Source organism: Haliaeetus albicilla, chromosome 14 (assembly GCF_947461875.1).
Source record: "Haliaeetus albicilla chromosome 14, bHalAlb1.1, whole genome shotgun sequence".
NCBI lineage: Eukaryota > Metazoa > Chordata > Aves > Accipitriformes > Accipitridae > Haliaeetus > Haliaeetus albicilla.
Window position 1 is genome coordinate 24,467,678 of NC_091496.1, and position 15,979 is coordinate 24,483,656.

At 42.3% G+C, this 15,979-nt stretch overlaps 1 protein-coding gene across 2 annotated transcripts in view; it reads left to right on the forward strand.

Moving 5' to 3' along the window:
- The first annotated feature begins 240 nt into the window (after positions 1–240).
- The window catches only part of WASL (WASP like actin nucleation promoting factor), a 53,433-nt gene continuing 37,694 nt past the window's right edge, over positions 241–15,979 (forward strand). The window contains exon 1 of one of the 2 annotated variants that reach the window (XM_069802004.1): positions 241–638. In XM_069802004.1, the coding sequence (XP_069658105.1) occupies positions 519–638 (120 nt within the window). In that variant the 5' untranslated portion in view covers positions 241–518. The remainder of the gene's footprint in view (positions 639–15,979) is intronic. The other variant, XM_069802006.1, reaches the window with a different exon arrangement.

Consider the following 15,979-nt stretch of genomic DNA (forward strand, 5'->3'; position numbering starts at 1 on the left):
TTCCTCTTTTTCTTCCGCCTCCGCCCAGCAGCGGCCAGGCCGGCCTGGCAGGTATTGAGCGGGCGGGCGCGGGCGGCGGCGCTGGCCAGCGGGCTCCCGCGGCGCGGCGGGAGCGGAAGGCGGCGCCCCCCCCCCGCTCCGCACGGCGCATGGTCGCGGCGGCAGCGCGCTCGCCGGCCTCCCCCCCTGGCTGCCGCGCGCTGTGGTCTCGCCCGCCCCCGCTGCCATGTTGGATCGTGCGGCCGCCGGAGCCGGGCCGGAGTTGGAAGTTTAGCGCCTCTCCGAGGGGCGGGCGCGATCGGTCGCCGGCGCGGAGCGGCACCGGCGCGGCTGTTCCCCTCCGCCGGCAGCTGGCCGAGGCCCCGCCGCCCCTCTCCGCCTCCCTCCTTCCCCGGCCCCGAGAGGGAGGCTCCGCGATGCGGCTGCTGTGAGGCCGCGGCGGCAGCGGAGGAGGAGGAGGGGGCCGCGGGCGCCAACGGTCGCAGCGCGGCGAGGGCAGCGCCGGGCCGGCCCCGGCCATGAGCGGCAACCCGCAGCAGCAGCCCCCGCAGCCGCGGCGGGTCACCAATGTGGGCTCCCTGCTGCTCACCCCGCAGGAGAACGAGAGCCTCTTCAGCTTCCTCGGCAAGAAATGCGTGGTGAGTCCCGGCCCGCGGCGGCGGGGAGGGAGGGGGCGGCCCGCGGCGCTCCCGGGCCGGGGACCCCGAGCCCGTCCCCAGCCCGGTCGCGGAGGGCCGGGGGCCGGGGCGGGCAGGGGGCGTGTGAGGACAGGCCGGCCGGGGCGCCGGGAAGTTGAGGGCTGCGGAAGTTTCAGCCGGCTCGGCTCGGCCCGGCCCGCTCCGCTGCCCCGTCCCGGCGCCCGGGAGGGGGGCGGCCCCCGCAGGCCTCGCTCCCTGCCCGCCTCGCCCGCAGCACCCCGGGCGGTGGGAGCGGAGCGGGGGGTGCCGGGGGCAGCGAATGGCGACGGCCGCGGTCCGCAAAGCGGGTGGCGGAGCCCCTCGGCCGGCCCGGCTCGGCCCGGCGGGGCTCCCTGCGCCGGGCCCGGCCTCGCCCCCTCCGCCGGGCCGGCTCCGGCTGGAGCCGAGCGCGCCGGGGCGGCTCCGAGACCGCCTCCAGGGCCGGTATGGTCTCCGTCCGTCCGCCGTACCCTGCTCTTCGGCGCTGAGTTGCCGGGGGCGGCCGGCGGGGCTCACCCCTGCCCCGCAGCTGACCCGTGCTCTGCAGGGGCAGCTGGCCAGCAAGGGAGCAGCCGCGGGACTCGGTGGCAAAAGTTCAGTTGCTCGGCGAGGCTGGGGAGAGCCCCAGGTGCACCTGCGGTACAACAAAGCAGTGTTGACGAAGTTGTGGGAAGGCTCCTATCGGTTCTAGGCCTGCCTTGGATTTAGTCTGTACTTTTTCCTAGCCTAAACAACAGGTTCGTGCGTTCAAATGCGACAGAAGTACCGCATCTTTTCCTGTTTATATCTATCTATCTATAAGGCAACTTAGTGGTTGAAAGAAGCTGTAGTAAATGCGTTGCAAATATATCAGTAAGTTCTTTGTTTCCAGAACACCTTCTTGCACGTTAGTATAAAACTGTATTAAAACTGTACTTATCTGTATTAAAGAACTACTTGAAGGCTCCAAAGGTTAACCACTTCCTTTAGAAAAGAAGCAGCTTTTTGAAAAATCATATTTTGGGGGGGGGGAAGAAAAAATACTTCTTTTTAAAAAATGATTACTATTTGGAAGCTACTGAAAATTATGTCACCTAGCTATCTTCTGATGCTGTGTCCAGTGCCTAGCTTACTAATGTTAGGCGCTGTGCATCTTGCTGTAACGCTATGAAGAGTATTTCATGAACTTAATATTGTGATTTAAAGCAGGATATCCGTGCACTCATAATGGTTCCACATCTCTTTGGACTTTGAAATAGTATTGTTGATCAAACTTCTGTTGCAAGAAAAGCATAAGATGCAGTACCCGAACAGGAAGCAGGTGATATTTACACTGGGGTGGGTTAAATAAGATGCTGTCACAGTGACTAAGTTAAATGGGTCAGAAGGTGTGACCGTAAAGCATGCCTTTTCAAAAGTAATAGATTTGTTAAAAACACCTTCAATTAACTGAACTACTTTCAGGCGCACATTTCATATGTTTAGCTCCTTTGCAAAAAAACAAACAAAAAAATTTCTCTAAATTTAAAAAACAGTGCATGAATTTGTGTGTGTAAGTTGATTTTCAGTTTTGTTTTCCACAACTTGGATTTTCTTGTCAAGTGAACACGCTTTTCATTTTTGTTACGCTCAGCTGTAACACTCGCCTACTCAAGTTCTCAACTTTTCTGCATAAATAGCGTGTTGAAAGCAGACTTTGGAGGTAAATATCTTCACAGTATCTGGGTGTCATGCAATTTATGATAGGTTGGTAGCTTCATAGACGTGACTTGCTTTGTGTTTTTCTTGAAACTACATGTTCTTGTGATTTACACTGAATCTTGGGTGACTTTCCCATTGAGATTCTTCTAATTGTGGGCCATTTTCTTTCCCTTTTCCCCCAGCCCTATATGCTCTCTAGGTTAAGCAAAGGCTCATCTTACTGTAATTGAGGGTCTCTGCTCAGTCTTGAGGACTTGGGTGTTGAAGCTCTAGAGGTATTTAACTAGGCTTTTTTGGCTTACTGCGTGTGGCGTGAGCCAAGAATGGTGACAATTCAGAAACTTAATTCGTGAACAGATTGAACATCTCTGTCCCTTGGAGGGCAGTGTCTATCAGAGAAGTGGAATGGGCACTGGGAGATGGTAACAGCCTCGGCTGTCTAACTTGAGTCCACAGTGTCTATCTGTCAGAGCCCGATAGTACTCTTGATACTCTTGACCTTATAGCCTGACTCAGTGTTGGCATGCTACGCTGATAAATGCCTTTTTGCTGTCATGTACATGATATTTGACCTCTTAATATCCATGTTTGAATTATTAATTAGTGAAACTTCAGACTGTAAATGCTGCTTTTTAAGAAAGGAAAATCTTGTGAGTTTCGTAGGATGCTACAAGCTTACTTTCCCATCAGCTGAATTGTCTGTGCTACCTGGCTGCCACAGGTGGTGTTTCTGTCAGTGTGGGGCATGGATATGCTACTGGATGTGATGTGCATCTGCCATGTTGACATAATTTTAGGTTATGTTTGACTTGACCTTGTGTTTAGATCACTAGTGAAATGAATGCCAGAGGAACAGTTGAGACATTAAGCTATGATCTTAGGTACTCTTTTTGCAGTAATAATTTATAGTGCTCTTAAAGAGGGCATAGTGCTGGTATCAGTCCTGAGGGGCTTGGTTAAGAAAGCATGTGGCGCTCTGGACCTGATTTATTTCAACAATCTTTCCTTTGACTCTGTTTTTGACTGATAACAAGGCAGTTACTTTGAAATAACATTGAGGATTCAACTACTCGATTTTTGTTCTATGGAAGAGCGAAGGAATTTATCAAGTAGCTTAATTTTGATTGAGTACTCACAACCTATGAACTCCAATACTGACATAATTTCAATGGCATCTGAAGTAATGATGACTGGTAAACACAAAGATTACCTGGGAGTGGGGGAAGTGGTGAAGACCCATCACTGTGTGCGTGTTGCTGAGGCTGATATAATTTTCTGGACTACTACTGATACTTTGGGAATCTCACTGATTAGTAGGCAAATGTACATACAGAAGGTTACCGATTCTTTTACTCCCTCTTTTTTCCCTGCTTGCTGAGCTGTAAAATGCTTATCTGAATCTATAAGCAATTAAAATACCTTTGTCCATGACAGATCAGGTTTTCAGAACCAAGCCACTGGCTTATAGTCAAAGCTGCAGCTATAGTTAGTTTGGTTGAAATATGATGCAAATGGAGAACTACTTGCAGTAGGTATCCAGCGTAAGGTGGTAGGTCTTTAGGATTTTCATTGTTGCTTAGGCGTGTAACTAATTTTCATTCAGGTACATGACATTTGTTATCTAGGTTGGGTGTAAAATTTACTAGCTGCAGAAATTTTTCAGTAATAATTTTTTATCATAATGTAGAAATAAAAGTCTATGTAAACTTTTATGCTAAGGTGAGCTATGAGATTACTTTTGTGCATATTAATGAAATATTTTTGTGGTTATGCCAAACTTGGAAGTTTTTGCTCAAGTCTGCTTGGTTATAAATCAGTCACTTCAGTTTTAGCCTAAGGAATAAGAATGATTTTTTTAAGGAAGAGCAAATGCTGGATGTCCCATTAATAATTTTTAATAAATAAGGTACTCTTATAATTTGCACGATTAATATTGGTCAGTAATGTCACTGATGAAAAACTAGTTTATTCTGTAGAAATAATTTTATATGTGTGGGAGGCCTTAGGAAATAAAACATGAGAAGTGTGTACTTGATAACATTAGAAGTCGATAATGGAGTATGGATATTTTGTACTGCCTGGAAGTGGGACTCAGCACTTGGATAACGCGTAACGAGTAAGGCTAGGAATAGGTTGTTATTTGCAAGATCTTGCCATGGTTGATATGGTAAACAGAAACTGGTAAAGAATGCAAGAAGAAAAGTGAACTAAGAAAACTGTATTGGCTGCTTTTAAAGTCCATGAGACCAGAATAACATTGTATGTCAGAGCCAAAGGAAAAATCACAGTAATAGTTGAGATAAAACAAAATAAAAACCTGAGTGGCAGTTACAGTTCTTAATTGATAAGAATTAAAGGTATTACCAAGAAAGGACTTGTAAGATTACTTGTGCATATGAAAACAGCATGAACTAAGAGTTGAAGGTGGACTACAGGTCAGAGTAATGGCCGACTTCATGTGGCTTAGAAGTGTTGGGACTCTTCAGTTTGAGTTTATGCTGCAGACTGTACATCCAAAAAAGGTTGAGATTCTAGTTTGAAAAGCAGTTATCTCTTCAGCAGATAGCAAGAACTGAGTCATCAGTTCAATGGTGGTTATCTCGTCTTTGCATGTGTTTTTAAGTGAGATGCAGAGGGAGAAGACAAAGTGTAAAGGATATGGTCTTGTAGAACAGAAGAATATTGAGCGTTATGCCTAGATTTCTTTTGAGGTCTGTCCTGTTCTATCAAAAGACATGTAACAACTTCAGATGCCTCACTAGTATCCACTGGAGGCACTTCCCTAAACAACTTGTCAGCAATGATCTTCCCTTCTAGAGGGAATTACATTGGGTTTTGACTACTTCTGAACCAAACCTGTGCCTACAAAACTGATTTTTACAGGAATGGATCAGATCAGACTCTTCAGAGCAAGTGACTTAGCCATCATCTTCAAACTGCCTCCATATATCTACAGTAGGGTTATTTATCATAAAAGTGTTTCTCATGCTTGTTTTCCTCACAGCTTCCTATTAAGCTAAGGTAGTGAACTATGCTGTAAACAGATTATTCGCCCGTGGATGAGAAATGTTTTGACGCCCCATGTGAACACTCTACAAGGCATTGCATCTCATAGCTGTATGTATTTGAGACAAAGCATCAATTGATGAAGTGTGGGATTCGGTTCAGGAGTAAGAGACAGAAATTTAGGTGTTAAAATCCCATCATTGTCAGTAGACATCACTGGTCGTTACCTAAATTTGCTATTCAACTTACCTTAAGATAGAAACTTGATCAGCTGAATTTCTGTCTCTGCTTCAGTGACTGTAGTGGTTACATTTCTCCTGACTATGCTTGTAGCTCATGGGCTAGACACATAAATTTGTGTCTTGACATGCGAAGTGAGTCCTGCTACAAATTTCAGTCACTGTATGTCTGTGTTACAAAGTGTTATGTGTGGCTAAACAGAAGGTGGTCTAGTTATGTAGTCCTGGAACAAGTACCTCAATCTATTAAGGATTCAGTGCTCTGACATTATCTTCTGAGCTACTTTGTGGTTCTTTTATCTGTTTTGGAGCTAGTCAAGTGCCAAATATCTCTTAGCATCTCTGTGGTTAGTCAGCTGGCCAGGTATACCGCTCATGCTCTTGATAATGTGCTCTGGAATCCTATAGTGTACAGACGCAACAGGATGAAAACAATTTGTAGTCACAAGCTGTTGTGTTGTAACTTACCAGGTCTTCACAGCTAAGAATCAGGTGGAGGAATTTAGAAGAGCACAAAGTTTTAATGTAGGATTCAGGTGAACAGTCATGTTTTGACTACAAGATTTCCACCAAGATGTACAGATACCACTTGTTTAGAACAGCTAAGAAGGAGGTGGTTCCTTGTTAGAAGATAAAGATTGAGTTTACTATTTCATGCAAATATGTAAATGGAAAGACTCTACTTTGTTCTTCCTTTAATGGACAATTGATGTGATTTCTCTCTATTATCTGATCATAAATATTTATTTGAATCTGTTATCACTGGAATGTTTCCTCTGTGAATATTTCTTCTGGGGTTCTCAAGGGTTTAGTATAAGCCCAATTTGTAGCAAGTAGAGTGTATAAGATCCATCACATACCATGCAATTTCAGGGTAAAAAGGTGATAATGGAGAATGTTCTAACTTTAGATATCCAACCTCTTCTTTCAGAGGAGCTCTGGTACTTTTGCCTGAAAAAACTTCCATGTCTTTTCTATACAGTTTCTTATGACCCTTATTGCTCTACTGTTGGTGTCTCTAGTAGTGCTGGAATTAAGAACTCGTTTACTGCTGTCATTGGTGGGTGGTGGCTGCAGGTGCCAGCAACAGCAGCAATTGCCACTGGCAGCTCCTGGCTCAGTGCTGGAATGGGTGAAGCATTGAAGTGGTTTGTATAATGATGAGTGTGTGTCTTCTAGGAACTTTGCAGTAGTTCATTAACCAACATGACAAAAGGTTTGATTCTTTCATTGATCTTTTATAGGCAGAGCTGTCTGCACTGGAGATGGGGTTTGGTGAGCTTTTAAGTGCTCGGTTTGTCAGAGAAAGTTTGCTGTTCACTTAAAGCCATGTGGTAAGATTTATGGTGTCCTCTCTTCCAGTGAGTGTGTTTCATAGGCTTGTCTCTTGAGGAATCTTTGTAGTACAGAAATAAAACTTAGTATAGTGCAGGAGACTTAACGGTTTCATGACCTAATACCTCGATAATAAAATATAGGAAGTAAACAAAAACGTGTTATGGGCACTAGACAGAGTTGTGTATTGGTAGGTTAGAGTACAATTTCCTCACGAAAGGTTGGCATTATGTGTTACTTGGGCACAGAGGGATTTTTTTGATTGGCCAGTTTGTTTTACCTGTAACAGGAAATCATACAAAGTGGCTTTAGTGGAACTAGAAGTATATCTTCATGGGTGGTTTTAAACAGCCCACTCCTCCGGGACATGACTTGGATGCTGTACAAGACAGTTTTGTTTCTCAAGTTATTTGCTTGGGTACACTGCCACACTAACTTCTGTGGCTTCCAGACATGTTGTTTATGCCTGGATAACCAATAAAATGGGCACATCAGGTGTGCAGTTACCTTCAGGGACCGTTGCAGTTAAATTTGAAGATCCTGAAGTGTGCTGTGATCTCCACGTGACAGGAGCAGTGAACTAGAAAGGCCAAATGGAAGAAGAAGAGATGTAATGCAAACAATCATAGGGACACTTTCTTAGAAAGTTGCTTGCTTGCTTAATTCTTGAAATTCACTAGTATATTTTCAGCTACCCTTGAGTTAAAGGTAGACAATTTTCCTGACATCAGTTCGTGCTTATGCAGTGCATGACACTTTAGGCATCTCAAATTAGAATGCGTGTGTTAAGAATATATGATTCTGGAAGAAGTTCATTAAATGAATTACTCAGTTCCTGTAGACTTAATGTTCAGTGGAGATCATTGCTGGCAAGGTAACTGTTGCTGCAGAGCTCCACAACATACTGGGAGATTTGCAGATTGCAGCTCACCTTAGGCACTTGCTTTCATCCATGCATCCCCACCTTGATGAGACTGTTTTCCCTGTACTGTTTATTTGGCTTTCCTTAAAATCCTCACTCTAAAGCAGCTTTTTTTCTTTGAAGTTTTCTGAGAAACAGTGTTAATGGATTTTCCAGTTCTCCAGTGTGTCTAGCTTAAAGCTGCAAGATCACATTAAGGCTTGCTAATCAAGGTTGTGTTTCCATTTCTGTAAGATGGTTTCACACACCATTTTCCCCTTCAGAACTTCATGTAATTCAGAATTTCCCTGCATTCATCTCATTTCCCTTTAAAGTGAATGTGTTATTTTTGCCTTTACGTCCCTTAGTTAATTAGCCACTATGCAGGATCAGAGTGGTATAGTTATATGGGAAGATACCTGTGATCACCAAGCATATTTTGTATGTGAGGGTACTGTGCCTGCAATTCGAGAAACACTGACCTAATGAAAGAAAATGTGGCTTTCTCCTCTTTGAAAAGCTAAGAAAACTGTATTTAATTATTTGAACTTTTAATTATGGAAAGGTAATTCTAAGTTTGCAGACATTTTTAAAAAATGCATTTACTTCAGGCATTATTGATGATGGTTTTGCCGAAAGTTAGCCAGCACTTGGTGAGATTATTTTTACAAGAAAGGTTAAAATATGGGTTTCTAAATAACATTCTCTTGAGTATTAAGTAACAAGGCCTAGTACTTGTTTTGCTGTCTAGGCTGAAGAACAAGAATATTTGAATATGGGAATTTGGCACTAAATTGTAAGTGTTTTCTCCCTCCTCAAGGTGACAGCCCGGAGATTTATCGGTATGTGATTTGTGGATAAGAAAAGAAATTAGTATTGATTTGTTGTATTAATATCTTTCTTGGTGAGGTATAAAGAAAAGAGGTGTTTTACAACCTTCTTAGTACATTTTATAACAGAAGCAGTAATTCATTGACTTAAAAAGAATCTTAGTTTCTATGTAGAAAATAAAGCTTTAAGATTTTTATACAGCAGATTACTGTAAAGTTGGTAATGATATTTTAGGAATCAATTTAACCACTATTTCTTTTGTAAGCCCCATCCTGCTGATTTGCTTTAAAGTCCTGCACAGTGACCTCTGTCCTCTGAATCTTCTGTCTCAGTTTTCATCAGGGTCTCCTTGCACTTTCTTGTCACACATGCTCTTTTGTTTTTTTAACAAGTTTTCTGGCCTACTGTCCCAGCAAAAGGGTTTCCTCCCCTTATTTCCTCTTTTCCCCCTAGTACCTCAAGTGCTTCCAGGATCTTCTTTTTCCCTTCAGCCTCTGCATCCATAATCTGCACAAAGATCTCCACATAGAAGTGTCTCTCCTCCTCACCATTCTTCCCTCCACTCCCTCCCCCCCCTCCCCTTCTCAGTTCCAGAAGTGCTTTGTTCTTGCTGATGAACTTTGTGTCTCATCAGATATGTAGTCCTACCAATACCCAGTGCTGGGATAGACATGGCTTGTATTCTTCTGACTCAGCAGAGCATTGCACGAGGAAAGATAGGAGGAGAGGAGACAGTCTGTACGCCAGCCAGCTGCTTGCTGCTGCATACATAGAGTGCACTTCAGCTTGAGATACAGCCATTGGACATTTCTTTCCTATCTCATCTTCACTGGTCTGAAATCATTGTTAATGTTGCTATAGAAAAGAGAACTTTTGGTGGATAAGAGACGGGGAAGCAAAAAACAGAGTATGGTATTCCCCAGGCTTCTTGCACGGCTCCACCCTCTACTGCTGCTTCTCCAGGGAGGACCAGACTCTCCAGTTTGTAAGCTGCTATATTAAGAAACTGTATACTGGAAGATACAGCTTCAGCAACTCTACAGGCTCAGATTTGAAACCACAGAATTGCTTAGTCCTGCTTTGAGTGAACTGTAAGTTATTTCCTGCTCCTCTAACCATGTGACAGCTTGCTCTGAGCACAGCTAAGATGTGGTCATTCTTTGTAAGTAGACATTTTTTTCCTTTACTCCCCCTCAGCCAGCCAAAGCAAATAGAAACATCACTTGGCTTATGACACTAAATATACACAAAGGCATCCAAATAGGCTCCTCTCTGTAAAACTGTGCTTGATTTTTGTGGTTAACTGAAAAGAGGAAGAAACTATGAACATCCTGTAGTGGTATGTGTTCTGTGCAATACCACAGGCAAAAGCTTCCCCTTGCGTTTGCAAAGAAGGAAGCAGTAGTTTCTAGTAAATAAAATGCAGGGCCGTTTTTTCTTTATTTGCCTTTAGTCTGTAGTTAAGAGTTTCTTAGGTATGAAATTCATTTTATAACTGGGTGTGCAGAATTCTTAGCTTTTTTTATTTTTAGTAACCTGGCAATTAACAGTTTCAAAAAAATACAGGTTTGGGGGCTAATTTTGTGCAATTTTATATCAACCAGTATTTTTTAGCCATACAATAGTTGTTGTTATTTTGACCTTTCTTAAACAATGTTGGCGTCTTTAAGTGTTATACTGCACTGTAAGCACTGTTCTCAGTTTGTGTAGCTGGAACTTTACATTCAAAACTATACAAAGTTTTAAAGTGTTATTGCAACAGAAAATGCTGGTTGGACTTGATCTCTAGAACTCGGTAGTGATTCAACAAACCACTTATCTATTTAAAACAATATTTTAGTTTTGTCTTTGAGAGATTTATCCATATCATAGTCAGGTGCCAATATTTATATACTTGAGAGACTGTTACTGTGTCTATATGTCTGCACAGAGCATGCCCTTCCTTGCCCTAATTCAAGTGTGTACAAGATGCAGCACACCTAGTTGCATTATGGTTTTGTTTGAGAGGATGAATGAAGATAGATTTGGTGCTAAATGTTTCTCTAGGAGATGTACATCTTGCCTATTCCATGACATGGTTTTCACTTCATCTTTTTATGTCATTTAGAAGGTCTCTTTTTCAGTGCTTCAGTTATTCATTGAGACTTTTCCTTAACAGTTTCTTTGAACATCTCTGGCTTTTGCTGCCTGTAAACAACAAATCCTGTCTGTTCCTCTGCCCTCTGTTCATGTTGTTTAGATGAGGGTTGCTTATTGAACAAGTGTTCCTGCTGCTGCTCCAAGCTTCAAACTGTGTAACCAAGGGGTCCATCCCTCACACTGGCCATACCTGTCTGGACCATACCCCTGTGTCCCCGATAACCAGAACTGACAGTCTCAAAATACGAGATACCCACCCAGGGTATATTGAAGCTTAGTGGCAGAAGGATGCATCTTGTCCTTTCTCTCACCTCTGGTCTGTCAGTCAGCTGTGCTAACATACTAATGCTAACAAACTTAAGTAGGGCAGTAGCATTAACTCAGGCACTGTTCAGTGACTCTCTATGGTGTTTAATTTGTTGGCACACTTCCTGGCACAGGTTTGGGTAATGCTAGCTAGTACTCGCCCAAATTAATGAGCATGGTTTTGGGAATAGAATGGTGTAAACACAGTTCCTAATAGACAGTATGGGTAGGGCCATCCTTACCCAATTTGTGTTGTGTTGAGAGAAGAGAGTTCCTCTGTGCAGATGTGCATTCTGCTGTACCACTTGCCATCAGATCCAGAAAGTGCCCCTGGTCAGTTACTAATACTTGTGCAACCAGTGAAAGCTACCAGGAGACAAAAGCAACTGTAGTGCTGGTGATGGGGAGACAGAAGTGAGCTATCTGTTGGAGTGTTGTCAGTAGCACGTACATCACAGAATAAGGGTCAACTCTACTGCTGTTCTTGTAACTGTCCTTTTTGACATCAAGCCAGAGTCAAACCTGGTTTTCCTCCCAACAACAAAATACAATCTTGTCTCTCTGCTCCTATAAGTTGCTTTTGGAAGCCTGAGAAAATGTAGGTGAGTAGAAGTTTCCAGCAGACGAAAGTGTGCCTGTGCACGTAACAACCTACTGCAGTGGACAAATTATCAAGTGCATCTGACGTATTGTGAATGCAAGCTCATAAGGTTCCTGATCCTCTTCTCCACTTTCAGGGGGAAAAATATTTTGCCTTCTGGTAAGGAGATCTGGCTACCTTGTAGCTGTGCTTCTATAGACTGCATTAGGTACAGCAGGGGTGACCTTAAGGACTGCTGCATTTCACTTACTGTACTTCTTGATTACAGAGCACTGGCCTACCAAGAAAATGAATTCCTGTCTAGAGCTTTCTTTTCTGATAAGTAGTTTGTAAGTAATTTAAGAAAATTTCTGTGCATCTTCAGAGACTCCAGGGATGTGCTGAGGTCTCTTGGAATCCTCCCTGCAGCTGCATTTTGGAGTGTTTTAGCAGTTTTCTGTCAGTTCACATGCAACAATTTGTTTCCCACTTGAGCTCCAGAGACAGTTCTAGGGTGTGAAGTAGTGTAATTAATGATAGCTTGATCATCACATACTCTGTCTGTTCTGGTGTCTCACCTTAATCATTGGTTCTGTCTGGGATGTAAAGGTGTGAGCTCAGGAGCCTTTTCAGTTCTGTCTTCTACATCCACTAGATCTGTTAGATAGTGTTTAGATGCCTCAGTTTTGTAGACACTTATCTGAAGAGTTTTGGTTGGTTGGTTGGTTTTGTTTGGGTTTGGGGGGGGGGGTTTGGGGGGTTTTTGTTGTTTTTTTTCTTTTCTTCCCTCTAGTGTCCTGTGATCTCCTCTTCCCCCTCAAGCCACATTTTTTTTCCAATGTCTGCTGTTATAAGTCAGCACTGGCAGGAACTGGACCTGTGGTGATGCTTGGTGCTGTACAAGCAGTTCTCCCACAGCAGGTAGCCTTTGCTTCAGAGCAGAAGGGAAAAAACAATCCATCATGGAATTAGAAGCTTTTAGTCTGAGTACTTTTAGTCTTAATTTCAGGATGGTGACTTGCATGTCAATTCTGGCTGCAATAATTGCTCTAGTGATGAAATGACGCAGTGCCAATATCCATATCACTGAAAATAACTTCTCCAAGGTCATCGCATACAGACAATATCACTATGATGCAAGTCTGAATTAGCAAAGTGTGTTACATAGTTGGCTTATTCCAAATAAACAAACCAGCTGTAAATAAGGATGTCTGCCATGCATCATCAAGGCTCTTTTTTCACTTCAGATGCTTTGGGCACTTCGTTGAAGTGCAGCATGGTGCCCTGGTTTGTGAAAGTAACCTGGTCCTGAAGTGAGGTGACTAACGTGTCACTTCTTTGACTCTGGGATTCTTCAGAGGACTGTAGGGTTTGTTGCAGAGCTGAAGCTTTTACATGGGGATTGACAGATTTAGAGATCTTGGTTCCACATCAGCTAATATAAAACTCTCAAGTTCTGTATCATATTGCATATGACATGGTGGATGGCAGAGGCCTTCTTCTGAAGTACGCACTTCTGAAAAACAAATGTTCTATGGGACACTTTTATCGGTGAAGCTGGCTAGCCTTTCAATTTATTCTGTAAATCTGCTTCATCTTCTGTAAATAGTCCATGTGCTCAGGAGTGGATTCTGGGCTACCAAGAAATCAAGATTTTTCTCCCCCAGCCTTCCTCAAGGTCTAGCTGTGTTACTGGCACACCCCCATCACCATCTTCCTGGAAGATTATCATCAGTGTTTGTACCACAGTGTTGAAGTTTCTGGCAAACAATTGCATTCCTAAATCTTTTGAGGACCCAGTTTTACAGACTTTAATCTGATGTTCATAAAATTTACCATGCTGAACATCTAGCAACCTGTTAATGCATTGCTATTATGTAGGTCCCATTCCTGTGATAATTTCTTCCAGGAGACTGGAAGAGATACCCTATTTCTGTAGTCATATAAAGCCTTTTGAGTAGGGTGTCATTTTTCTTGAACTCTTGTCTTAATCAGGTAATCAGCTTATTTTCTCTAAACTGTATACTCCTGGGACTGATACTGTCTTTCATATACTCAACATTAAGAGCTTTCTGTTTCTATGCTAACAGATTGAGGCTGTTCAGGTGCTTGGAGCAATTTATGTAGTTAGTTGATCACAAAGGAAGGGAATACCCATATAAAAACTGGAAACCCAGTGTCTGCTTTGACAAGGGGTACCTTTTTTCAGTCATCAGAGTTTAAGTTGTGCCAGTGCCTTTATGGAGGAATATCTCTTTTCCAAAGGTGTTACACATCTGAAAAAATTAAATCAGTATGCCATTAATAACCTTTTTATTTTCTGTTTAATGGTTACAACCAGTATTAATGAACATTTTTGTTCTGTTAGTGTGGTGTAACAATATACCTTCTGTCTTTATACTGTCATAAAAGCACTGCAACTTGTCACTGCATAAGTGGAGGTTTTCAGAAAAGTGACAAACACTTGACCTAACAGTAAGGCTGTTGCCAGTTCTCCTAAGCAGCAAGAACCAGTGACATTGAGCATGTTAGCCTCACTGTTAGCTCCAGAACAGACTCAGGGACTTGCAGAATAGTAGTTCAGAAACTGAAGCATGTAATGCTTCAAATCTAATGCTTGATTAGGGTAATGACACTGGCTGATTGGACTGCCAGTGCAATACAGATTTATTGTTTTCAGTATTTCATTTTCACTGGGATTAAAAGCAAAGCTATCTTAAGATCTTTTTCACTATTATTTTGGCTCAACTAGCTGTATTTCATTCATTCAGACAATACTCACCAGAAAGAGTAAAGGTCAGTTTCAGACCTAATCTTTCTTCTAAATGTTCTTTGAAATAGATATTTTCTGGTCCTAAGACTTTTTAAAATATCTTAAACTACTGTGTTCATGTTAAAATTATATTGTGGATTCTAAACTCTTGTATTGATCTAATGAATACTGATTTTCTTTATTGTAAGCTTTGTTTCCTATACAAGACCTGGTGTTACTTCAGTACTGTTGTAAGTAGAGTGAAATAATTTTTATATTGCGTGTAAATTCAGGCTGTTAATAGTATATAACTTTTCATGTAGCATATTTGTTATTGCTGCTGAATAATGTTCACAAGTTATGAACAGGAACACAGCAGTAGTGGAGAGCTGATTATCTTCATTTTTTTTGTGGGGATACTTTTGTTCTGACCCATCCAAACATGAATATTTAAGAATGAGAACAACATCACTGCCTCTGTTCCTCAATTCTGCCTGTGGTTGCTTGTTAGAACTTCTATGTGTAGTACCATAGGAAAAAATAAGTATTGTGTGATTTAAACTGGTGACTGGACATGGACACCAAAGGGCTGAGTACAGAGGAAAAATACATCCCACTGCTCTCTTTCTATGTTTTTGTTGTATAAATAAACACTTTATCATTAACTGTGAGTAGATTCTTTACAGTTTTTGCTGTTCTGGTTATGCCCAGCAGAGTGGGCAACCTCATGATAAGTAACATTCTGGCACACTAGGGAGATACAGAGGAAGAATTTTGGCTTCAGGGAAGGAGTTTTCTCATTCAGCAGCCCTCTGCATTTATTTTCAAGTAGTGGGTATTAAGTTCAGAAACGAAACTGTCAACTCTATTGTTAATATCTGAGTTTCAAAATTGTTCTTCATCTGAACTTTTTTTAAGTCCTAGCTTGGCAGAGGTCAGTTGTATCCATTTCTTTTTGCACCTTGAAAATTGAGTATTGCAAACTCAACAATTCCTTTCCTTAAGTTTTTTTTTTTATCTATAAACTACACTCAAATATTACCTTTGTACTATTCATTTAGATAATCCAAGGGGAGGGTGTAACAGAACACAAATTGTACAGGGGAGCTTTTCTTATGTAGTAGATATTGAGGGTTTGTAATACCTGGCCTGAGAATTTAAACACAAATCTTGAGCTGCAGAGCCCATGCTACAGGATATTGTTCAGGGCGAGCTCTTAATGCAGTTTCTAAGAGGCAGAAGTAGTAACGCCAAAAGCTAAACTAGAATATCTCTAGCATTTTTTATTATGTAGCCTTAATCCTTTGCAAAAGAACGCAGATGTATGGGGTGATGATTCTGTGTCAGAACTAGGATAGAGTTCCTAGTTTTCAAAACCACTTTTGTCAGGTGATTATCTAGTTCCTCTGGTACTGCCAATGTCAGGTGTTTTTTTTTTTTCTTTTGGTGCATGGTCTTGTGATTTTCTCAATCCTTATGTACTAAGATTTCAGGGGCTTTTGTTGCTCAGGGGTCAGGGTTATCGTGGAAGAG